The 25,305-nt window shown below is 40.9% G+C and overlaps 1 protein-coding gene across 4 annotated transcripts in view; it reads right to left on the bottom strand.

Moving 5' to 3' along the window:
- Positions 1-3,695: 3,695 nt before the first annotated feature.
- The window catches only part of smarca4a (SWI/SNF related, matrix associated, actin dependent regulator of chromatin, subfamily a, member 4a), a 37,779-nt gene continuing 16,169 nt past the window's right edge, over positions 3,696-25,305 (bottom strand). For 2 of the 4 annotated variants that reach the window (XM_039824718.1, XM_039824717.1), the window contains 23 exons: positions 23,959-24,089; positions 23,642-23,705; positions 23,436-23,548; positions 22,765-22,912; positions 21,492-21,655; positions 20,586-20,652; positions 18,952-19,062; positions 18,619-18,861; positions 17,425-17,538; positions 16,759-16,866; positions 16,525-16,611; positions 16,378-16,424; positions 15,495-15,661; positions 15,221-15,384; positions 13,021-13,248; positions 11,691-11,768; positions 9,607-9,825; positions 8,164-8,426; positions 6,945-7,050; positions 6,466-6,567; positions 5,196-5,328; positions 4,659-4,798; positions 3,696-3,905 (listed from right to left, as the gene is read on the bottom strand). In XM_039824718.1, the coding sequence (XP_039680652.1) occupies positions 3,873-3,905; positions 4,659-4,798; positions 5,196-5,328; positions 6,466-6,567; positions 6,945-7,050; positions 8,164-8,426; positions 9,607-9,825; positions 11,691-11,768; positions 13,021-13,248; positions 15,221-15,384; positions 15,495-15,661; positions 16,378-16,424; positions 16,525-16,611; positions 16,759-16,866; positions 17,425-17,538; positions 18,619-18,861; positions 18,952-19,062; positions 20,586-20,652; positions 21,492-21,655; positions 22,765-22,912; positions 23,436-23,548; positions 23,642-23,705; positions 23,959-24,089 (3,030 nt within the window). In that variant the 3' untranslated portion in view covers positions 3,696-3,872. Of the gene's footprint in view, positions 3,906-4,658; positions 4,799-5,195; positions 5,329-6,465; positions 6,568-6,944; positions 7,054-8,163; positions 8,427-9,606; positions 9,826-11,690; positions 11,769-12,981; positions 13,249-15,220; positions 15,385-15,494; positions 15,662-16,377; positions 16,425-16,524; positions 16,612-16,758; positions 16,867-17,424; positions 17,539-18,618; positions 18,862-18,951; positions 19,063-20,585; positions 20,653-21,491; positions 21,656-22,764; positions 22,913-23,435; positions 23,549-23,641; positions 23,706-23,958; positions 24,090-25,305 lie in introns of all 4 variants that reach the window. The other 2 variants (XM_039824715.1, XM_039824716.1) reach the window with 2 other exon arrangements.

Genomic DNA, 25,305 nt, shown 5'->3' with positions numbered 1-25,305 from the left:
TCAGTAAAATATAAAAAATGGCTTGTTGAATTTAAATCACACGAAAGAAAATCATTTTTAACTTTCTTTTATTCAACAAATTAAACATAAAAGGCAGCACTATACAAGTGCAATTTTCTACTGATATTTTCTTTCAACTAACACAAAAAATCTGAGTGTCTTTCGTGATATGTCGCAACCTTTCGAAATGTGTTTATTGCGCCAGTTGATATCGCGATGACGATAAAAAAACAATTTATTGTGCAGCCCTAGTTCCTACAGTGAAAAAAAAAGGATCAAAAACAGGATTTCTGTCTGAAATTAAATATTTCAGTGTTCAGCGATCCATCATGCGCTGAAATTGCTACCTTTCAGCACATGGGGACACATTCCTGGATCGCTCTGCTGTGATTGCGGCTCGCGGATAGGGAGTGCTGCTCAGTGAATAACCTTTTATTTTGGAAGAAGATACATTTGATTTCATCACCTCGGCCTTGGAAAAGAAGAGAAGACTGACACTGTGTTGAAAGGGGAAGAAACAATGAAAGGTTGTGAAGGGAAAGTTGTTGAAAAGCCTCCTGTCCCTGTTACTCTCATGTATTTTTGAGGACAGGCTTATTCCAGATTTAGCAAAGTTATTCTGTAACACACGAGGCTCCTGTGTAATATTTTGGCCGAGTAATACAAATAGGCCTAGTATCCATACACTAGTATAGGTCTACATACAGTATGGTGTGATTTAAAATGCATGTAAACTAGTTTGCAAGCCAGCAGAGATATTTAGCTAACATTTAGCCAAGAGTAGCGTAGTGGATAGTTGAGATAGCTTAAAGTAATCCATTCAAATAGTTCAAATAGGTTTGAGTAATGGATACACTTTTGAAAAAGATGACTGAAAGTATAGCTATATTGTGAAATAGCTGCAAGTAGGCTAATTGATAAACAGTTAAAATAGTTAGCTAAACAAAGCTAATGGATAAATAAACTGTGACATTGATAACGTTATCCAAAAGTAATGCATAAACAGTTTAAATAGTTAAAATTAATGGATGAACACTTGGGAAAAAAGGGCTAAAAATATTAGCTTTGTTGTGAAATAGCAGAAAGTAGCCTAAATTATGAATGGTGGAAATAGGTACATTAAATAGCTTAGTTAGCTAAAAGAAGGTAATGAATTAGAAAACTTAAGGTAAAATAAGCTAATGAACTAGAGAACGTTAGCTAAAAGAAGCTAATGAACTAGAGAACATTAGCTAAAAGAAGCTAATGAAAAAGAACGTTAACTGTTAACTTAGCTAATGTTAATAGGTAAATGGTTGAAATAGTTAGCTAAAAGGTAATAGATAGCCTACATGGATAACTGACTGAAGCCACTAGCATTTGTGATAGTAGGAAGGAAAACTTGACCAAACCAAAAGAGCTCAACTACATGAAAAGATAAATATCCACTTCTATACAGTTCATTTTGTAAAGTTAAATAACATCCTGTTTATGTTATTTGAAGCTAATCTACCAGCCACTTGCAATTGTGTTAAAGGTGCAGTAGGTAAGCCTTATGAAACTACCTTTCTGTCATATCTGCTGAAAGTGACCCTATGTTCCAGTAGAACTACATGAAGCAGGTCAGTTAAAAAATAAATCCAGCTCCTCTGGCTCCACCTACAGCCTGGAGTTTTGCAAAAATCCACCACTCCTTGTTCAGATGTACCAATAAGGGCCGGGGGGGGGTATCTAACTGTGTGTCAGTCACTGCTCATGCACACGCATTCATCCTCCCTTGTGGGGGGAGGGGCTTAGGAGACTGTTTGGGGTTTTAGCAGCAAAGGGGGGGGAGGGACTGAGAAGTTGTCGATGTTCAAATATTTTGGCTAAGTCCTGGATCTTCACAGTCCTACCTACGGCACCTTTAATTTTGAACCCTGGCTGTGGGGATATGTCTAAAGAAAAGGTTGGAAACCATTCTAATCTAAGCCAGGGGTCTTCAACTAGGGCACAATATAAATGCCCACTGAGGATAGGCTTATTGGCCTATAGGTAAAGTAGTCACTAAGGTAGCCATCCAGTGATAGTTAATCCTGAAGAGGTGTGTGTGTGTGTGTGCGTGTAATTACTCCACTAATACCTCTGCACATCCCCGTCTTTGTGGCAGCATGCCTGAAACTTGTATATTATAGTTATTATAATTATTTAGGGAGGGAGAAGGGAAAAAGAAAAAAAAAGAAAAAAGAAAAAAAAAAGGGGGAAAAAAAAAAAAAAAAAAAAAAAGGAAGAAAAAAAAAAAAGGAGGAGAGGAGAAAAAAAAAAAAAAAAAAAAAAAAAGGGAGGAGGAAGGAAGAAAAAAAAATAATTATAATTATTAAAAAAGAAAAAAAAAAAAAAAATATATAAAAAAGGTTTTGGGCGGTGTAGGGGGGAAAAAAGGGGGGGCGCCCTTTTTTTTCTAGTTATTAGGGGTCCTTGGCTTAAAAAGCATTGAAGACCCCTGATCTTAGCCAAAATAAATACAACAAAGACCAGGAATAAAAGTGAAAAATGACCTGAAACATGACTGGTGAGAAAATTATGGTAGCAGGATATAATTAAGCCTCGAGAATGCAGCTACAGTACAGGCCAAATGTTTGGACACACCTTCTCATTCAATGCATTTCCTTTATTTTCATGACTATTTACATTGTAGATTCTCACTGAAGGCATCAAAACTATGAATGAACACATATGGAATTATGTACTTAACAAAAAGGTGTGAAATAACTGAAAACATGTCTTATATTTTAGATTCCTCAAAGTAGCCACCCTTTGCTTTTTTTGATAACTCTGCAAACCCTTGGTGTTCTCTCAATGAGCTTCATGAGGTAGTCACCTGAAATGGTTTTACCTTCACAGGTGTGCTTTGTCAGGGTTCATTAGTGGAATGTTGTCCTTTATTAATAAAAAAGCAAAGGGTGGATACTTTGAAGAATCTAAAATATAAGACATGTTTTCAGTTATTTCACACTTTTTTGTTAAGTACATAATTCCATATGTGTTCATTCATAGTTTTGATGTCTTCAGTGAGAATCTACAATGTAAATAGTCATGAAAATAAATAAAAAAACACATTGAGTGAGAAGGTGTGTCCAAACTTTTGGCCTGAACTGTACATGTCATCAGTAGGCCATCTAGTGTACACATGTGATGAGTGCAGTTAATGAACGGTTCGTGGTGCGTTTTTGGACAAACAAAAGTCTGATCAGATTAATTATGAGATGCCTTTATTGTACTTTTTGGAATCCAGTGACACCGACACGAGAAAATGGTCCTATCCCTCCCTCCCCCTTTACATACACAACCTGAGAGGGAGGGGCTGCAGGGGTGGGATGTACCGTGATCCCGCTTGTAGTCTTAAATTAAACAGAGATAATAGCGAAGACACATCCAGGTGCATTTCCACAGACACGCACGACATGCATTCAAAAAAAACTTCAGGGAACGCAGTGACTCCTGGTTCACATGTACGCTTTGTCTTAAAGTAAAAAGACGACAAAATGAATACCACTTAAAAAAAAAAAACAGCTTTCTTTATGGCCCACGATCAGTCTATAAGTCAGGCTCTGTCAATTTTCCACTTAACAGGAGAAAACAAAAAGGCAAAGAGACACTACTATTCATACTTGGAAAAATGGTTTAAATATGGAAGTGAATGGTTCATAGCTTTCATATTTTAGGTTGCTCCCCAATTGGTTTTCAATGAATGGTGTACTTTAATGAGAATACAACTGTCTCACTAAAAACCAGCTTGTCTAGGTAAAACTAGGCCTTTTCCACCAACTGTCTCCCTGCTGTATCTAAGTAAAATATATAAAGTCCAGTCAAGGGGCTCAGTGGGCCGTTGGTCCAATCAGGAGTGGTTTCCTTCAGTCCTCCTCGCTGCCACTGGCCGAACGCTCCTGAAAACAAAACAGAACTTGGATTATTATCGAGCACAGAGGCTATCCACACCAAGGTTAGAATATTAATTGGTGCGGACGGAGTAAACTACGCCGGCTCTGCAGTTTTGTGCAGAATTACAAAAAATATTTTTTTTGTAATTACAGAGGGAAAGTACCGAAAAAAGGTACCGTTGGGTACCAGAACCGAATTTCAGGTATCGGTACCAATATTGGTTCAGATGTGAAAGGTACCCCACCCTACTGGCTAGAGCTAATGAAAACTATGAAAATCAGACTTGTAAATGGAACACGGTATGGACCTTTTTCCACAGCAGACATGTTGACTTGTCATAGTAGGAAAAGCACAGCTGACATTAATAACCTTAACAATGGCTCAGTTCCATCAAGTGTCCCAGTAAGATATTTCAGTGAGTCAGCATGCACAATACCAGGACCTCTCCTAAGTGGAATGCAGCCATCAGTAATGGTTTAATACCAGGACCTCTCCTAAGTGGAATGCAGCCATCAGTAATGGTTTAATACCAGGACCTCTCCTAAGTGGAATGCAGCCATCAGTAATGGTTTAATACCAGGACCTCTCCTAAGTGGAATGCAGCCATCAGTGATGGTTTAATACCAGGACTTCTCCTAAGTGGAGTAATTTCCTACTATGACATGTCAACATGTCTGCCGTGAAAAAGGTCTATTAGTTTAGTTTCAGTTTCTCCCTCGGCGAGGACGTTGTCCCCGTGTGCGAACGTCTCGTCTCACCTCTTCCTGTTCCTCCTCGCTGTCGTCGTCGCTCACCACCGGTTTGGCCCGGGCGCCGCGGCCCCGCCGCCGCTGTCCTTTCCCTCCACGCTCCCCCTTTTCTTTCCGGCTCAGCTTGATCTTCACCTTCACCGAGCGAGCTTTGACAGAAACCAAAAAGATCAGGTTTAATAGATGAGTACTTACTTTTTCAATATTATTTATATTATGGTCACACTTCAATATCTTTTATATTATGGTTAATTACTTTTGCTGTTATTTAATTACATATTCAGTCTAATTTCACATCAATTACTTACTTACATTACAATATGTTTTGCACTATGGCCACTTTAAAATACTCTTTATATAATGCCACTTTACATTCATTCAGTACTTTTTGCACATTGTCTGTTTGTTGGTTTGTTTTTATTGTGGAAAAACTGCTGCTGTAACAAGTGAATTTCCCCATTGTGGGATGAATAAAGTATTATCTAATCTAATGCAGTAACAGCTTTGGCGTTCGGTGTGAAAAAACGCAGGGTTTCTGATACTCACATTCAGACTCCGAGCCTTCGTCCAGGTCGTCGTCCTCTTCCTCACTTTCCTCCCCTTCACTCTCGTCGTCCTTCTCGATCTTCTGTCTCACGCTGGTGAAGACAGACTGCAGCACAATGGAGTCCTCGTAGATCTGAACGGGTTTACAGTAGGAGATTTATTATTATAATAATAATAATAATAATAATAATAATAATAATAATAATAATAATAATAATAATAATATCTCTCCTTTGCTCCGAGAAGCATTTTCCAGACTGTCGCCTTTTTCTAAATCCGGTGATTTTAAGCTTTGTACTGATTTTGACAAAGAATCTAAATCACCCAAATATATCCAATATTGGTGAGTTTATGGCTTAAAGGGTCATTTCAGTATTTTCAACCTGGACCCTATTTTCCCATGCATTGGTGTCTAAGTGAATGACGTGAACAAAAATCTGTGAAACTGGTACAGTATCGAGCGAGAACGCTGCGACCAGCAGTTGCAAACCGAGCTACAATGTAACCCTACAGGACAAATGTTCACCTTCAATTTCCGTCCACTTAAAGTTCTGTTTTTGTTGCTGAAAGGCTCAGATTATTATTCTAAGTGTCTGACAACATTATGGAAAGGATCCCTACAGAGATAGACCTTTTAGTTAACGAGTAAGATCCTTCTTGTTTAACCAGAAACAGCCCTGAAATTGCTATTGCCAAACTCCACCAGACTCCATGTAAATAATCAGGACTTTTAGCGTGTATAGAGCCAGCATATCTCCACCAGACTCCATGTAAATAATCAGGACTTTTAGCGTGTATAGAGCCAGCATATTTCCACATGTAAATGGGTGAATTAAGGGTTTATTTCAACCAAACCAGAGATCATTGGACAGTGAAAACAGTGAAAAGACGAACCACAAAAGGTTTTTGATTTTGTTTCTGTCGACTTTGAATAAAGTGTGTTTTACGATGATAAAATTACAGTTTATTCAAATGAAGTCTGGTGGGTTGGGAGATGGAGATTCATGGCAGTTTCATGTTAAACTAAAAGGATCTTACTCTTTAACTAAAAGGTCTATCTCTGTAGGGATCCTTTCCATGATGTTGTCAGACACTTACAATAATAATCTGAGCCCGTCAGCGGCAAAAACTGAAACTGAAGGTGCACAATTGCCCATTAACGTTACATTGCAGCTTGTTTCGCCGCAGTCTTACTTACACAATCACAAGACACAAAAACATGGGAGAATAGGGTCCAGGTTGAAAAATACCCGAGTTACATTTAACTCACCAGAGAGCCCTCCAGGTTGAAGGTCTGGGCGTTTTGACACAGTAGCATCACGTCCTTCTCCAGGTCGTTCAGGCTGCGGTACTTATGGCTGCGGATCCTCTCCTGATGAAGGAGGGGACAACGGAAGGCAGCAGTCAGACAAACAGTACATACTCAGATAGATGGATAGATAGATGGACTTGGAAATTACTCTGTTACAGCAGCAAGTTACAGGGACATGGACACACACACAGAGACACACAAAATAAGATAATAAAATAAGATAAAAGATCTCAATGCCAGAACTACTACTGAAAAAAATAAACTAATGAATGAATGAAAATAATGTACATTCATATGCAAGTGTAGAATAAAATGTACAAGCTACATACATAGTACACGTGCAAGTAGCATGATGTTCAGTAGATGAGAAAGCACAAAGGAAGAAATGGTGAAAATGTTAAGATGCAGAACACATGGGCGTGACTTTTTATCCCTACCTTGATCTTTCTGAAGTCCACTGGTTTGCGGATGAGCTCGTAGTACTCGGGCAGCTCCTTGCGAGAGGGCAGCTGGATGAAGACCTCGCTCAGCTGTCGCCCGTTACTACTGAGACAAGGGCGATGGTTTCTTAGTATGCATCTCGGTCAGTCAATGCTGAATCTAAAACGACTAGGGCTGCAACTAACTTACAATTATTTTCATGCTCGATTATTGTTTAGATTAATGGAGTAGTAAAAAAATCTTCCCCAAAGCCCAATATAAATGTCCTCACGTCTTGTTTTGTCCACAACTCAAAAGATATTCAGTTTACTGTCCCAGAGGAGAGAAGAAACTAGAACATATTCACATTTAACAAGATGGAGTCAGAGAATCTTAAAGGTCCTGTGACATGCTGCTTTTTGGATGTTTTTATATAGGCCTTAGTGGTCCCCTAATACTGTATCTGAAGTCTCTTTTATATAGGCCTTAGTGGTCCCCTAATACTGTATCTGAAGTCTCTTTTATATAGACCTTAGTGGTCCCCTAATACTGTATCTGAAGTCTCTTTTATATAGACCTTAGTGGTCCCCTAATACTGTATCTGAAGTCTCTTTTATATAGACCTTAGTGGTCCCCTAATACTGTATCTGAAGTCTCTTTTATATAGACCTTAGTGGTCCCCTAATAATGTATCTGAAGTCTCTTTTATATAGACCTTAGTGGTCCCCTAATACTGTATCTGAAGTCTCTTTTATATAGACCTTAGTGGTCCCCTAATACTGTATCTGAAGTCTCTTTTATATAGGCCTTAGTGGTCCCCTAATACTGTATCTGAAGTCTCTTTTATATAGACCTTAGTGGTCCCCTAATACTGTATCTGAAGTCTCTTTTATATAGACCTTAGTGGTCCCCTAATAATGTATCTGAAGTCTCTTTTATATAGACCTTAGTGGTCCCCTAATAATGTATCTGAAGTCTCTTTTATATAGACCTTAGTGGTCATAAAAGTGAATTTTTCATGCCATGGGACCTTTAAAGCTATATATAAGTATTGTCTGTCGCCCCCATGAGGAATTCTAAGTAATGACAACAAAACTATCAGCGCGTCCACATCACACAAGCCTTCTGTGATCGTAATGGACGTTCATATATAATTTATAATATATAACTTCTTCAGATGATAGTGACTCTCTAACGTTACCTAGTGTGCTGACAGATATGCGGCACTGTTCTCACCCGTCCTTATATTTGATGACGGCGTCGACGATCTTCTTCATCTTCTTAGTGAGGGACAGAGGGTTGGGAGAGAGCTTCTCGGCGGGCGGGCGGCCGCGTTTCTTCGCCTTCTTCACCTCCTCGTCCTTGTCCCGCCCGCGGCCGCTGCTGGAGCTGGGCGTGGCCGGCCCGCCGTCGTGGTCGCGGTCTCTCTTGCGCTTTCTGGTCGTCTTTTTGTGACGCACTTCCTCCTCGATGTCCTCTAGATTTCCCTCCTCTATGGCCTGTGGTGAGGAGAAATTATCAGTGAGCAAAAAAAACTTCTTTACATTGATTCCCTTCCATCTCCTAAAGATGTAAAGTCACTCAAGGCCTTCTAAGAACGGCTTCTTTTAATGCACGAAAAACTTAAGCACAACAATTCGTACGATAGCCTACGAAAATGCGGTGACTGCCAGCCGGTCGCGTGTAAATTTGAACGATAAAGGTGACTGTGGGTTGGGTACAAAGCATTGTGACGTTACGGTTGTTTCAGAGGCGTGGCAGTTGATTTTAGCAGACATAAAGGGGACTGTCCTGCGGTGATGAAAGTTAAGTTTAGGCACCAAAACGACTAGTTAAGATTAGAACAAAAAGATTGTGGTTTAGGTGAAAACACTGGTTCCCTTAAAAGGACAAATTTGGCGCAAAATGAACCTAGGGTTTAATAACGCATGTGTACCGAGTTGACAGTTCTCTGGGATATGTTTTCATGCTAATCGAATGTGACCAGTTTTAGCCCAAACTGCTAGTTGTCGGGGAAGAGGGTAAGTAAAGGTAAAGTAAAAAGAAATCTCTATTTCTACACCACTAACTAGGCTCAAAATAGCACCACACTTCCACGGTAGCATAATGAGGGTCCCTACATGTAAACCAAAGCATTGAGAACTTTGTAAGTGTACAGAGAGTTTATTAAAAACATAGTTTAGAAAGGCAGTACTGTTCACTTCTACAGGCGGCGCCATCTTGGGAACGCTGTGCAACCAGTAACCAGTAACATAGCTCAAGCACGGCGTTCGACTGATCGTGACTTGTTCCCATGCTTGGGTTTACATGTAGGGCCCCTCATTATGCTACCGTGGAAGTGTGGTGATATTTTGAGCCTTGTTAGTGGTGTAGAAATAGAGATTTATTTTGACTTTACCCTCTGCCCCAACGACTAGCGTTATAAGCTAATTAGCGGTTTGTGCTAAAACTGGTCACATGCCATTAGCATGAAAGTTAGGTGAAAGTCTTCCCCTTAACTTCTTCCGGGACACGAACTCCGCTCCCCGTCTTGAAACCTGTGGATCTTTGCGGCCTTTTACCGCAGCAGCCAATGTGGTGCGTTCAGTATTAAATAAGTGGAATACATACGGATTACTTTTCGTAACGAATACGAATGGTTCACGAGAACAGCCTGAACAACTGAACATAACGTCCCACCTTGAGCCACTGTTTCTCAGTGAGCGAGTCGCTGTAGTCCACTTCCTTGCGTTGGCGCGATCCGCGGCCAAACATCTTCTCCTCCTCCTCTTCGCAAGTTAGCCGCTCGACCTCGGCGTCGTCTTTCAGAATCCAGCTGGGCATGTCGTCCTCCTCCATCAGACGCGGTTTCCTCTTAGGGTTGCGGGCGTCCTCGCGGCGCCTGTCCAGATCCATGCGCTGGAATTAAGACACAAAAAATGCAGCATGAGATTAGTAACTTTAATAATAATAATAATAATAATTAATAATAATAATAATAATAACAACAATAACAATAACTTTATTTGTATAGCACCTTTCATACATTTAAATGCAGCTCAAAGTGCTTTAAAATGTGGTAACAAAACAACAATTACAGAAAAAACATACATAAGAGACGTTCATAAGAAGAGGGAAAAAAAACTATAAAAAGGGACAGAGCTAAAAGTAGAAAAAAGCCTGTATTGTAATTTTGAAACTCATTTGAGTTTTAAAAGAGTCAACCGAGCTAACGTTTCTGATATAACTGCAGGGCTCCAGACTAACTTTTTTCACTAGGAGCACAGTGGCCCCCAACTGAAAATGTTAGGGGCACAACCATAAAATTTAGAGGCACACACCGTAAATCAACATGTTAACCAAATATTCACATTTCTAATAATTTCCACTGTATTACGAATAAATACTTTGATAATAGATGCATAAATGACAATGTGCTGGTTCAAATTCAGTGTCACTTTTGAAGATGCAACATATTATAAACTGACAGCCGCATTGCTGTCATGACAGTAAAAAAAAAAATATTTGTATATTTTGTTTATTATTGTTTTAGTTTCATCATGACCGTTTTTAATTGCTCTTTAATGTTTCATGTAAAGCACTTTGAATTGCCTTGTTGCTGAAAGGTGCTGTGGAAATAAAGTTGCCTTGCCTTACAACCTCAGCCTGTCAGTCAGTCACCAGGGCATAGAAACCACTGTTGTGCCTGCTGCTCGTCTCCGAGGAAGTGTAACACCAACAGCACCGCGACCGCGTTCGGCTCGCCATTAATATCATATCGCAGCAAACGCTGTCTGCGTGAAGTTATGAAAAACTGTAACCACGCTTGAAACCACTTCATCGGCATTTCCGTGACTCACTGCGACTTCAACAAAACTGCAGAGCCGACGTAGTTTGCAGCCGACGTAGTTTGCATCGCCTGCAGCTCTGCGAGTGTGCGAGTGTGTGTTTGTGTCAGAGCTCTGCTGTCTGTCAATTTTCAGAGAGGACAGGCACATGTGCGACTGGATATAAAATTCAGTCGCACACTCTCAAATGTTGGTCGCAAAATGCGACCATTTGGTCGCAGTCTGGAGCCCTGAACTGGGCAGGATGTTCCAGTGTTGGGCTATGTACACACTTGGCTTTTTTTAGGCTGCCAGCATCTTGTTTTATGTCATAATCCTACAGAGTAAACCATGTTGTCAAAAAAGGTTCTGAGCGCTTTTTTAAACGCCAACTCTGACTTCTTTTTCTGCAGCTCGGAGAGTCTTTTTGAAGTTGAAAAAAGTTTAACTTTTCTGAATAAACGCCCTACGTCAAGCGCTTTTTTGACAGCCGACCAATGACAAGCGGAGTAGCCAGACCTGTTGTTTCGATAAGAAAAAATCGGAGCACAGAGTTATGATATGAACTCACTTTGTTTTATCTAATGTTAGCACCGCTCGCGCTCTCTCTTTCTCTCTCTCTCTCTCTGTACTTCCTCTAGCTCGCTCCACCAATTTGTTTTATGTAACATTAGCACCGCTCCACATAGCACTCTCGCTAGGATACTGTAGGAGTAGTTGTTGTTATAGCAACAAAAGACGCTCTCAGCTGCTTTTTGGAATAGAAACGCTGCCAGTTTTTTACTACAAAAGCACCCTAGACAACTTTTTCTTGTAAAAAAAAAGCCAAGTATGAACATAGCCTTAGAGCATAGAAGCTGAAAGCTGATTCCTCGCTTGCTTTGTGAGCTACTTTGGGATTAGTGGAGTCAGATTATAAAACGACAAAGTATCTAATAATCGATAAGAGGGACTAACCATGAACTGTTCAAACTCCTCTTCACTTCTGGCTATCATCTGATTGACCGTCTCGTCATCGGGCACTTCGTCTTCCTCCTGCAGACAAACAAAGACGAGTGAGTGGAAGAAGGTGTAGACCGCTTAATGTGGCACCTCAGAGCCACGTCTCTGAACTAGTAACTCACCTACACAGAAGGGGGGGAAATGTATTCAATACAATGTAAATAGTTTAGTATTTGTGAATGTTTGAGTTATCAGTAGAAATATATTGTCCTGTTACAGTTAGGAGGCAAAAAAAGCATTATTGCAGGATAGAAAAGCAGAGAGAAAATAAGAGGGATAAAAAGTAGTGATGCACCGATTAACTTCTGGGCCGATACTGATGTTGAAAATTACAATTTGGCCGATAGGTGTTTTTGTTATTTATTCCCTCTTTTGTGCGAGGGAAACAGAGAAATCTTCAAGAAAATAACTACATAAACTAAAATATACAGTTTTAATCTGAATGAGCACAAATTCAACCATACAAATTCATCAAACAACCTTTAACTTAAACTTCTTCAAATAAAAAGATTATTTTTAGCTGCTATACAACTACCTGCTCATTGAGGAAACATTTCAGTACTTTCACAGCTTTGTGAAACAAATTAAATGTAGATTTATAGAAACATACCTATATAAGCCTATCTTTCACTTTGTTTTTCGTACACAATACAACGTTCTAGTAGCTGATCTTTCTCCGACAGTGTAATATTCTCTTTCACTTTTCATTTATGAACAAACCACACATGTGCACAGCATCCATTGCCTTCTTACGTCAGGCCTGAGTCGTGTTTAGCCAGTGGCTTCTTCCCAAAAATGGGTTGCGGTAGCAACATATGCTAGCTACAGTATGTTAAGAGTCTGACCGCTAATAATCAACGCAACATTCAGCTGCCGCAAAATTGATGCGACGCAACAGATAAATATCGGCCACTACCATCGCTAAACGTCATGTTATTTGCTGTTCGGCTTCAACACGAATATTAGCCGATGAAGTGATGCATCCCTATGAAACAAAGTATAGTTGCAGAGAAAAAAAACAGCAGAGAGAGGGAATGTTTTTATATCAGCGTCTCATCGTATCTTTGTAACCATCAAAGGTTTGAAGCAGAAATACAGAAAGGAGGAGTCTGGATTGATGAAAGCTCACAAATCCTGGGGAAGGAGAGAGAAATGAAGAGAAAGAGAAAAGAATGGAGAGGTGAGGCAGCACACAGGCAGATGTGGGTGGGTGGGCAATATGGCGACAGGTTCAGATCACACCCACCCACGCCCCCCTAGTACGACAGCCTCCTCGAGCCCCGACCTCGTCCTGTTCCTCGTGCTCCAGGATGGCCTGCAAGAAGGCCCGACGCTCGCAGCCGGACGACTTCTGGTCGAACATGCCCGCCTGGATGACCTTCTGGTCCACGTTCAGTTTGTACTTGGCTGCCGCCAGGATCTTCTCCTCCACGCTGTTGACGGTGCAGAGGCGCAGCACGCGCACCTCGTTCTGCTGCCCGATGCGGTGGGCTCGGTCCTGGGCCTGCAGGTCCTGGAGGAGCACAAACACGCGGGTTAGGTCAAGTGGATGGAGCGGTTGTGGTTCTGACTCCACCAGATGGATTGCTTACTTCACGGCTTTTGACGCGTGAGTGGTCTGGTGGCTCCCAACGGGTTTAAGAACATGTCCCGTAGTTGGTTGCTTTTAGTTTAATTTCCAGCGGTGGAAGTGAACTAAGTAGCCAATATTTACTCAAGTAGACTACTGTACTTAAGTAGCCTACACATGTTGAGGTACTTGTACTTTACTCAAGTCTTTTCTTTCATTCCACTTTCTACTTCTACTCTGTTACATTAATCTGACAGCTTTAGTTACTTCTTTTGGTGCTCTTTTTGATGCTTTTGGCACTTTTTTTGGTCATTTTTTTTTACACTTAACGCTCTTTTTGATGCTTTTGAAGATTTTTTTCTTTTCCAGTTTTTTTAAAATGTGAGGATTTTTCTGCATTGTTTTATTTTATTTTACTTTATATACTTTAAAGGTAACCTGACTCCACCAGATGGATCGCTTCGCCTTTGCTCAGCATATCCATCTGGGAACTTTCGGTTGGAGAACTTTTGGGAAGGGGTGAAAATCCTGGTTAGCTGATTGGATAAACCATCTGTCTATCACCAACTATATATCAAACTCTTGCCGAAACCAGTCGGGAGAAGAGCAAAAACATCTTTTCCTCCGAGAAAAGCTTCCAGTGCCGCTTTTTGCTCTTCTTCCAATGAAGGAATACTTTCTAATTTGGATAAAACTTGCTGCGACAGCTACGCTCATCTCATCCGTGGAAGCCGCCACATTGTTTAGACTAACAGTCGCTTCTCGTTGCGTCACACCTAAACCCGCCTCAAAACCAACGCTGATTGGTCGGTCGTTTGGCGAACGGCTCCAAATTTTCTCTATCTCAAGATGCCAGACTGATCTGGGAGTAGAAAACTGGAGCTCGCCAGATCAGGACGCTCTCACGAGGCTAGGAAACACAATCAGTACTGAAAATCTTTGTTACTTTTACACACTAAGTTAAAACAGGTTATCTGCAGGTTTTACCAATTCAAATATAAGACCCTTTTAAGACCATTAGGAATGAAAATCTAGGACCTTCTGTATATCACGACATCAAAAACAAAGATGTCAGAGTCCAGAAACATTGTCTAAAACAATTCCCTGATTTCCTCATTGGCATTTTAGGACCGGTGTCTAGATTGGCTGCAATATAAGTTGCATGTTGGTCTCATTTGTAGTCATAAATAGCAAAATTATATTTGCACGCGACAGAAAGAACTACAACACCACAGAATAAAATAAAACAACTTCTAAAGCGCTGCGGGAACATTTCAATGAGCATTAGAGGTAGATATACATCGACTTAGGAAAATTAAGACCCGTTCCCCCTCTCTCTCCCCTTTCATGTCTTCAGCAAAATAATATTTTCAATGCCACAATAAGAGCCACTATACAGTATACTGTAGCAGAAGGGTAATTTACAACAGTTGCAACAAGAGCTTCTTAAGCAGTTTTGGGCACCACCTAAGCCCAACGAATGTTACTAAATGACTTCTCTCAGATCGGATGATTGTAGTTTTTTAGTCTTTAAGCTTTTTAAGTGTTATTTATGTTGTATCTGCTCTAGCTTTTCCAAAGTTTTAGACACAGATATGGTCATAATAATGGTCGAAATTGATGTTTTTTTTAAATAAATAAAAAAGTAAAGTTTTCTTGACGGCGGACCTCTAAACCCCACGGACAAATACGTGCACCCAAGTCTTCCACAAACTTAGAGAAAACACTAGCTACGCTGTGCCTGTTGTCATTTTTCTTCGGACGTGCACAAGTAGGCAATACTACTAAAAATACTAGGGGCACTGCCGATCCTGCCTCTGATTTTGATAGTCGAAATTGAAAGCTTATTTCGCGCAATTTTCCTTTAAAAATAGAAACCGTGACACCCCTACAGCATATGTTTGCGTTTGAGTACCTGATGTGGGTTCCAGTCGCTGTCAAAGATGATGACGGTGTCGGCCGACTGCAGGTTGAGGCCCAGGCCTCCAGCTCTGGTGCTGAGCAGGAACACAAAGTACTGCGAGGCCGGGTCGTTGAACGTCTTTAGCAGCATGCCGCGGTCCTCTGCCTTGGTGGTTCCTGTGGGGGCGGGGAAAGATCAGACCGTAAAAAAGGAAGTGAATCTCTCGTCGTTTCCGTACGATGAGGTGACAGCGCCAGGCCCACAAATACTCGGGCAGAGGTCTCACCGTCCAGACGCAGGTACTTGAAGTTACGGTAGGCAAAGTAGTCCTCCATGATGGTCATGAGTGAGGTCATTTGACAGAAGAGCAGCACTTTGTGGTCGGTGGCCCTCAGCTTGGGCAGGATGCGATCCAGCAGCTCAAACTTCCCAGAGGAGCGGTACAGGTCCGGGCTGGACGGGCAGAAGGGGGAACAATGAGCCAACATGTCAGGGATGCGCAGTTGTCTGCATTTGTTGAGGCACCAAAATGATTTGTATTCAAAATTAGAATGGAAATAGAGTCTGGTAGGACCAGGCTAATGGACCAGAGTCTGGCAGGACCAGGCTAGTGGACCAGAGTCTGGTAGGACCAGGCTAATGGACCAGAGTCTGGCAGGACCAGACTAGTGGACCAGAGTCTGGTAGGACCAGGCTAATGGACCAGAGTCTGGTAGGACCAGGCTACAAGTCAATTTCTAAGAAAAAGCAGCTAGGAAACTGATTCAAAGACAAGGACAGGAATTGTCCTTTCAGATGCCTTATTAAAAGCTGTACTTTTCTTTTCGTTTTTTTGACTTTGATTATTTCTGTTTATTGGAAACTGCATTTTCAAATAGATTTTTAATGTTATTTTTTTTTTTTAGGAAATTATTTAAGTATTTTTTCAATTATGCATTTATTTACGGTTTTAAAGTTTAAAAAAAAAATTCTCTATTCATTAATGGAGTAATTAATGGATTTGAAAACCAATTTATTAAATTCAGTTTTTAATGTACAATTAGATATTAAATAGATAAATACATGCTCTATTTCAATCTCCATGTCCCTGGAGGTCCTCCATATGCACCAACCCCCTGAACAAGACACACAGGTGTAGGATAAACACACATAATTCAAGCTTCACGTACCCACTCACGATTCCACCAGAATAGCCGAGATGCTCAGAGAAAGACTCCTGGAAAACAAAACAAACGTGTATGTTGCCATGAATTCTATCTGAAACCGTGTCTACTCTTATTACTACTTTAGAGGAAGGTGGATCTTCTGTCTGGTACCTCAATGTGCTGGAACATGTAGGGGTGGTTGCAAATCTTTCTCAGTTGCATGATAGTGTTCATCAGGGTCTTCGTGCCACCTTTACCCTGGGAAAATAATTTGAAGAGGAGGAAAAAAACACCTTTTAGTTTCTAATTATTTTAGAGCTTTAAAATAAGAATTTCACTATATTTTAAATGTCTCCAAAATATGATTTCACGGATGAAATTGAAAGACTTTCTTCTGGTTCTTACCTTCTTGTCTTTTTCTGAGCCATCTGTGAGCAAGACTCCCTTGGCCTGCATGTGTCGGTACAAAACCCTCTGTAGGGCCGACATGTCGCACTTTATCACATACTCCACCTACAAACCAACAAACGGAGAGAAGAAGAAAAAATTCAGCAAAGACACCGAATTATATCGATTACTTGATTTAAAGGTCCCATGACATGGTGCTCTTTGGATGCTTTTATATAGACCTTAGTGGTCCCCTAATACTGTATAGGGTGGGGGTGTGGTCTTGACCAACTGCCACTTTGCTCATTTGAAAGCCATGATGTCTCCCTCTCTCTCATGGGTGGGCCAAATTCTCTGGGTGGGTAAAGCAGAGAAAGGGGAGGCAACCTTTCTCCTTATGACCTCATAAGGAGAAGATTCCAGATCGGCCCATCTGAGCTTTCATTTTCTCAAAAGGCAGAGCAGGATACCCAGGGCTCGGTTTACACCTATCACCATTTCTAGCCACTGGGGGACCATAGGCAGGCTGGGGGAACTCACATTAATGTTAAAAAAAACTCATAAAGTGACATTTTCATGCCATGGGACCTTTAATAAATATCCACAGAAAGACTGGGAACCACTCATGCAGGAATGAAATCGTGACGGATGAAATCTCATCTGAATGAAAGCGAACAGGCCGACCTTCTCGGGCAGCTGGGCCTCCACTTCCTTCTTTAGTCGGCGCAGCAGGAAAGGCCTGAGCACTTTGTGTAAACGTCGGATGATCAGGATGGTCTCTTCTTCATTCAGGTCAACCTTGAGGGAAAGAAAGAGGGACGCGAGGATTAGATTACACAGACTGTATTGATCCTGAATTGGGAAATGTCAGTGCAGTAGCACTGACATTTCCCAATTTCCCACTGACAGCAGCAAAATATACACAGCATGTATACAGAATACAGAAGAAATAATAAATAGGATAAAATACAAAAACTGTTCAAAAATAAAGATAAAGAATGTACAAAGGAAAGAATGTACAAACATATATACAAGAGGCAAATAAAAATGTACAACCACTTAAATAATATTTATAAAGTAAGTAAAACCTGTGTTTGTGCAAGTTGCACAGTATTGTGATGTATTTGAGTCTTACCTAACACTTAGTGATGCAATACTACAGTTCATTACTTTATTCAGGACACAAAAAACAGTCCATAGCACAATACAAAAATAGCAAAAGACCGATAAATATCATTGAAATGTGGAGATGTATTTGTAAATGCTACCTGATAGGGAGGAGTACTCGATTACACAAGTTTGGCGTCAGTATTCGTTCAACGTATCTAATACTCACTTCATTTCTGTCAATATCTTACTACCATGTGATACTATGACACGTGGTTCATGCCAGCCACCAAGCTAATGTGTACGGTAATGTTATAAGGTTACAAGAACGTTCAACGCGCCCATTAATTTATTTTTAGTACGATTGTTTGGACCGTGGATAACAGCGCTGGGCTAGCTAACGATTGAATAACGTTAGCTACAGTAGCTGTATGGGCAGTGGACTCATCGTATGCTTAGTTAGCAAGCTAGCTAGCTAGCGCACCCCGCTCCTTCCTTCTAACTATCCAAGGAGATTTAACTGGGAGGAGAGCAAAGCTACAGTTAGCCTTCTGTTAGCGACTGTAGCTGTATGGGCAGTGGACTCATCTTATGTTTAGTCAGCAAGCTAGCTAGCTAGCGCACCCTGCAAAATATACAATTGGCTGGTAGATTTGCTTCACTCACCAGCCAAAAATTTTTTAAAGATAATCTATTGAGTGGCTGGTATCATTTGAACATTCACTACCCATTTGGCTGGTTTTGAAACCAGCCTCCCAGACCTGGACTCACCTTCTCTCCAGTCATGGCGAAGGGGGCGTTGAACCACTGTTCAAATGTGGTGCAGCTCTTGAAGATGGTGGGCAGGAGGAAGTTAAGCAGGGCCCAGAGCTCGGGCAGCTTGTTCTGCAGTGGAGTGCCCGTGAGCAGCAGGCGGCGCGGGGCCAAGTAGTGAGTGTTCAAGACCTGGGTCAGTTTACAGTGGTGGTTCTTCATACGGTGGCCTTCGTCCACAATCATGTACTTCCAACGAAGCTTGGGGAGGGGAGACGGGGAAGTTAAAAGAGAGGCAAAAGGCGGAGAAATACTGAGGCATGTGACCTAAACCTAAAGATGCTTCCTTACCTTTGCTAGCACCTGCTTATCTTTGATAATGTACTCGTATGTGGTGAGCAGCACGTTGAACTTGCCGCTGCGCAAGATGGGAATGAATGCACGGCGAGCAGCTGGAGACCCCTGGAAATGGAACACAATTTGCTTAGCGTGTATTTTCAACAGCATAAATCATTAAAAGTGTAAGAGACCTTTACACTCTTACTATCATAAAAAAGTGACTGGTGAGTAGAGTTGTTCTTACATGCCTCTGATACTGCCTAAAATGCTGGTATCGGCGAGTATGCGATTATGCACCGATCCAATACCACGTAAGGGAAGACAGAAAAAGGGAGTGCTTCTTTTTGGTGTGAGTAGAAAAAAAAGTCTAACAAGGTGCTCTTTGGTGTAGCAGTAATCCAAGTATCAGAACAGTATGAAAACCATTAAATTGAAGAAAATATTAAAAAGCCTTTATTGATGCGGCTGATGCATAGCAAAAGGTAAAAAATACGCACCAACGCGTTGTGGCACACAGGCCTTCTGTCACCCTGAATAAGGGTATACGTTAGTGCGTATTTTTTACCTTTTGCCGCGCATCAGCCGTATCAATAAAGGCTTTTTTTAAAGATTTTTTTGGGCTTTTCCACCTTTAATTGATAGGACAGTTAGGTGAGAAAGGGGAGAGCGAGGGGGGAAGACATGCAGGAAATCGTCTGCGTCGAGGCATAAACCTCTAAGTATATGTGTGCCTGCTCTACCCACTGAGCCAACCCAGCCACCAATAAAGGCTTTTTAATAGTTTCTTCAACAAGAGTGCCTCGGTTTTCATGCTGTTCCAATACCACGTAATTTTGACCCCCAAAAAAATCTATTTTAAAAGGAATAGTTTCACTTGGATAAAATGGGCGTTTGCTAATGTTAGCTCTGACTGAAAATGGTGGATTGTCAATTTCCATTTTCCAGCACCTTGTTTCTGTGGAGGGGTAACTTTTCTGTTCATAGACATTATGAAAAATAGTTTTGTTGACATTATCCTGTGACTCTTATGCTGTAATTGAACCGAGCGATTTAAAAACTGTTGTTTCTAGAAAAGGTTTTAGTGTTTTTCAATTTTTCTTATAATGGTTACATCTGTTGATGTTCTGTTGTTGTCTTTGTAACTGACTCAATGTAATTGTACATGAGGGCCGCCCCTCAATGATCTCTCGAGTACAAATAAAGGTTGAATGAATGAATGAATTTGTTTTTAATTTTACAAAGGGTTTAACCTGAGCCAGGCCATACAACTTTTCTATTTATTCCCTTTACTTTTATTTATTTATGGTTTGTTTCTCTGTGTCTTGTACTTTGTATTTTTGTAGTATGTGTGCGTGGATGTCATATGTCAGTGTGCCTATGTGTATGTATGTTGTGTATAAGCTATTCAACACCTTAATTTCCTTCGGGATAAATAAAGTATCTATCTCTATCTACATCCATACAGGGTTAGTAGTATACAGCTTAAGTTTATATATATATATATATATATATATATATATATATATATCGTACATGTTAAAACATTTACATATTTTAACTCACTGGTATCAGATCGGTACTACAATTTCAGATATAGGAATAGGAACATCTGTAGTGACTACAACATTCAAGTAGGAGCCACTAACCTTGTAGGAGACTTTCACGACAGATGGGGCCCACTTATCAAACTCATAGACCCAGTTTGATAGAGTTCTGAAAACAAGAGACACGCCAGGAAAGTTTGTACTACACACATATCAACATGAAAAGGACAACATGTACAACTTTGTGTAAAAGCACTTTCTTGTCTTTTAAAGGTTCTATGACATGCTGCTTTTTGGAGGCTTTTATATAGGCCTTAGTGGTCCCCTAATACTGTATCTGAAGTTTCTTTTATATAGGCCTTAATGGTCCCCTAATACTGTATCTGAAGTCTCTTTTATATAGGCCTTAGTGGTCCCCTAATACTGTATCTGAAGTCTCTTTTATATAGGCCTTAGTGGTCCCCTAATACTGTATCTGAAGTCTCTTTTATATAGGCCTTAGTGGTCCCCTAATACTGTATCTGAAGTCTCTTTTATATAGGCCTTAATGGTCCCCTAATACTGTATCTGAAGTCTCTTTTATATAGACCTTAATGGTCCCCTAATACTGTATCTGAAGTCTCTTTTATATAGACCTTAGTGGTCCCCTAATACTGTATCTGAAGTCTCTTTTATATAGGCCTTAATGGTCCCCTAATACTGTATCTGAAGTCTCTTTTATATAGACCTTAGTGGTCCCCTAATACTGTATCTGAAGTCTCTTTTATATAGACCTTAGATTCCAAATCAGCCCATCTGAGCTTTCATTTTCTCAAAGGCAGAGCAGGATACCCAGGGCTCGGTTTACACCTATCACCATTTCTAGCCACTGGGGGACCATAGGCAGGCTGGGGGAACTCATATTAATGTTAAAAAAAAACTCATAAAGTGAAATTTTCATGCCATGGGACCTTTAAGTTTGTGTGTTGACAGATAAACCTGCCAAGGAGCTGAAGAAGGAGTGCTTACGAGAGAGGTACGATGATGAGGAAGGGCCCGTTGAGGCGCTTGTACTCCATGAGGTAAGTGATGAGGGCGATGGTCTGGATGGTTTTCCCCAGACCCATCTCATCAGCCAGGATGCCATTCAAGTTGTTGTTGTAAAGCGACACCAGCCACTCCAAACCTTTGATCTGACCACAAACACGTCAAAGTTAGTTTACTTAACTCATAAAACCATGTGTCAAACTCATGGCCCGCGGGCCAAATCACGCTTATCGCAAATTTGGATCCGGCCCTGTGTAATCTGCTGCCCTCTGGCAGGCGCTACAGGTCAACCAGGACCAGGACAAATAGACTCGGGAACAGCTTCTTTCCACAAGCAGTCACCACACTGAACACACACTAGCACCCCCCCACACATTCACACCTTCACGTACAGACCATTTGCAGTAACTAGTACTTTTAGTGTGTAGGTTTCCATTTTTGTTTGATTACATAATTTTGTGTGTATATTTCTTTCTAATTTGTTGTTATACTATGTATTTTTTGTCTTAAAAATTTAGATTTACGTTACTGGGTGAACTGCTGCTAAAAATTTAATTGTTCATTTTGTACAATGACAAATACATCTTCTGATTCTGATACACAATACAATCAATTTTGGCCTGCCTAGTTGAGCACCAAACCGAAAAGACGGGAAACTGGTTCTCAAACTGCATTTACACGACACTCAAAATCTGAATTTGGCAGATTTTGAGACTCCCACACAACCAGAGAGTTTTCATAGTTTTCTGTGTGGAAGCCCCAAAATGTAATCATTGTTTTTCTTAATTTGCTAAAATTCTCTGACGGCTGAAGAACTTTTCTTTGCTGATTTTTTCAGGGCTTTATGTGGACCAAACTGTAAGTTAGAAGGCTATATGAGGCATGCAACGGACTGTCTGTCTTTTAACAGACAGGAGAGGTGAAAAGCACGGAAAAGCGCCTACTTTTAACAGACGGACTGTCTGTTAAAAGACAGACAGTCCGTCTGTCCAATCAGAAGGGTCCGTCCTCTGCTAGATAGGCCCTACGTCATGTTTTAGGATTTCTTGAAGGGTTTTCATATTTGCTGTCGTGTTTTATGATTTGCTGTTTTGATTTGCACTTAAGGGCCAGCGTACTTTGGTGTTCGCTCTGTTATACGAGTGGCCCTTAGTGAAGTTGATTGTGACACCCCTGCATTAAACCATCTAGTTAAATGGCACTACAAATTAAAGTCTGACTCCCTCGTGAACAACGTGAGTTTCGGGTGGTGTACCTGGTATTGCTTGAGCTGCCCGTTGATCAGCAGCGTGGACTGCTTGTCCACTTTCTCAGTGACAGCGTGAGCCACGGCGTAGTAGGACTGCAGGCCTCGGTTGAAACTTGCATTACCGTACTCATCATCTACATCCTGCTTGGCGTGTCTGGTGGAAGCAGAGGGTTGTAAGAAAATACAGTGAGATTTAGGTTTTGGGGAGGATAATAAAAAAAAAAAACAGCAAATAAAAACAACCATATATACAAAATAAACATGAGTTAACATGTAAAAGGTATCTCTGTGTAACATAATCATTGTGAAATATAATTTTAGAGTTATTGGAGACTCAGGCTACATCCACACTACTACGTTTTGGTTTAAAAAAAAAAAAATCTTTTGCTACGTTTACACCTCAGCACTACTCCGGCACTTCAGAGCCCCTAAAGTTGAGGCATTTGAGCACAATCTGCTTCCTGTTTACACCGACACGGACACGCCCAGTGTGTGTGAAGGGTCATGTGATATGTGTTGCCAGATGTGCTAATATTAACAGAGATTAGTTCTGCTACTGGAGTTAAAACTCGTGTGGACGAAGATCGTTTCTGTCTCAAAATCACAGCTTCAATATGAAAACGTAGTAGTGTAGATGGAGGATCTTTAACACCAAAGTCTCTGCGGTTCCATCTTACTCGATGATGTGCAGGACGTCGACTTCAGATACTTCTTCACTGTCGGGGTCAGGGATCTTCTTCTTCTCCTCCGCTTGAGTTGCAGAGGAATGAGGTTGCTCCTCTTCCTCTTCCTGTCCAAAAAATTAGGGAGATTTTAGAAAACTGTTTGCAGGGAATTACGAGAGACCATTTTGCTTTGATGTAAAGATCACTGCGTCACGTACCTCCTCCTCCTCCTCTTCTTCTGAACCGCTTTCCTCACTGTCTGAACGCGGCGCTACTTCGTATCTACAGAGGGACAAAATGTTTTTGACAAGATTAAAAACTATTTCAAAAGATAAAAGGGGTTCGTCTCTTCTGTTCTGCCGAAGGACATCTTGTTATCTGCGTGAACAAGGCTTTGGTGTTTGATTTGTGTAATGCTCTGTGATACGTGTTGTAACTTCCAGCATAATCATTAGAACTTAAACCATTGAATCCAACAAACAGTGAATATCTCCCTTGCTTTTAAGAGTTGATATTGTGCAGACTTGACACTGACCCTGGGTTCATTTCGAGCCAGGTCTCCAGCTGGCCAGCCTTAGGTGCTTCCATCCCAGTCAGGATCTTTCCACTGTCCACATGGATCACCTTCACCGGTAGGTCGCTCATTTGACTGGTCTCATCCAAAGGCTGGAGAAGAGAAGAGAGGAGGAAAAAAACAACAACATTAAAGCTGGAAGAAATAAAAGTGTGTTGCACATCAAGGTATATCAACAAACTGCACATTAAAGGGTCACTTTTATATTTTTCAACCTGGACCCTATTTTTAAATTAATGGTGTCTAAGTGACTAATGTGAGCAAAAATCTTTGACATTGGTCCAGTATTGAGCGAGAACGCTGTAACCGGCAGCCGTGAACTGAGCTGCAATGTAACCCTACAGGACAAATGTTCAGCGTCAGTTTCCTTCCACTAAAAGTTCTGTTTTTGCTGCTGACAGACTCAGATTATTATATATAGTGTCTGACAACATTATGGAAAGGATCCCTACAGAGATAGACCTTTCTGTTACAGAGTAGGGTCGTGAATTAGCCCTGAAATCGTGATTGCCAAACTCACCAGACTCCATGTAAATAATCAGGACTTTTAGGGTGTATAGAGCCAGCATATCTCCACCAGACTCCATGTAAATAATCAGGACTTTTAGCGTGTATAGAGCCAGCATATCTCCACCAGACTCCATGTAAATAATCAGGACTTTTAGGGTGTATAGAGCCAGCATATCTCCACCAGACTCCATGTAAATAATCAGGACTTTTAGCGTGTATAGAGCCAGCATATCTCCACCAGACTCCATGTAAATAATCAGGACTTTTAGCGTGTATAGAGCCAGCATATCTCCACCAGACTCCATGTAAATAATCAGGACTTTTAGGGTGTATAGAGCCAGCATATCTCCACCAGACTCCATGTAAATAATCAGGACTTTTAGGGTGTATAGAGCCAGTATATCTCCACCAGACTCCATGTAAATAATCAGGACTTTTAGCGTGTATAGAGCCAGCATATCTCCACATGTAAATGGGTGAATTAAGGGTTTATTTCAACCAAACCAGAGGGGTGATTGTTGGAGCAGTGGAGAGATGAACCAAGACGGGTTTTGACAGTTTTATTTCGTTTCTGTCGACTTTGAATGAAGTCTGTTTTACGTTGATAAAATTACTGTTTATTTAAATGGAGTCTAGTGAGTTTGGCAATGGCAGTTGCCGAGCCATTTCTGGTTAAACAAAAAGGCATTACTTCTTAATCAAAAAGGTCTACCTCTGTAGGGATCCTTTCTGTAATGTTGTCAGACACTTAGAATAATAATCTGAGTCTGTCAACAACAGAACTTTTAGTGGTCAGAA

Source organism: Perca fluviatilis, chromosome 15 (assembly GCF_010015445.1).
Source record: "Perca fluviatilis chromosome 15, GENO_Pfluv_1.0, whole genome shotgun sequence".
Taxonomy (NCBI): Eukaryota; Metazoa; Chordata; class Actinopteri; order Perciformes; family Percidae; genus Perca; species Perca fluviatilis.
The sequence above is the reverse complement of the archived record's forward strand: the minus strand, read 5'-3'. Positions and strand labels throughout refer to the sequence as shown.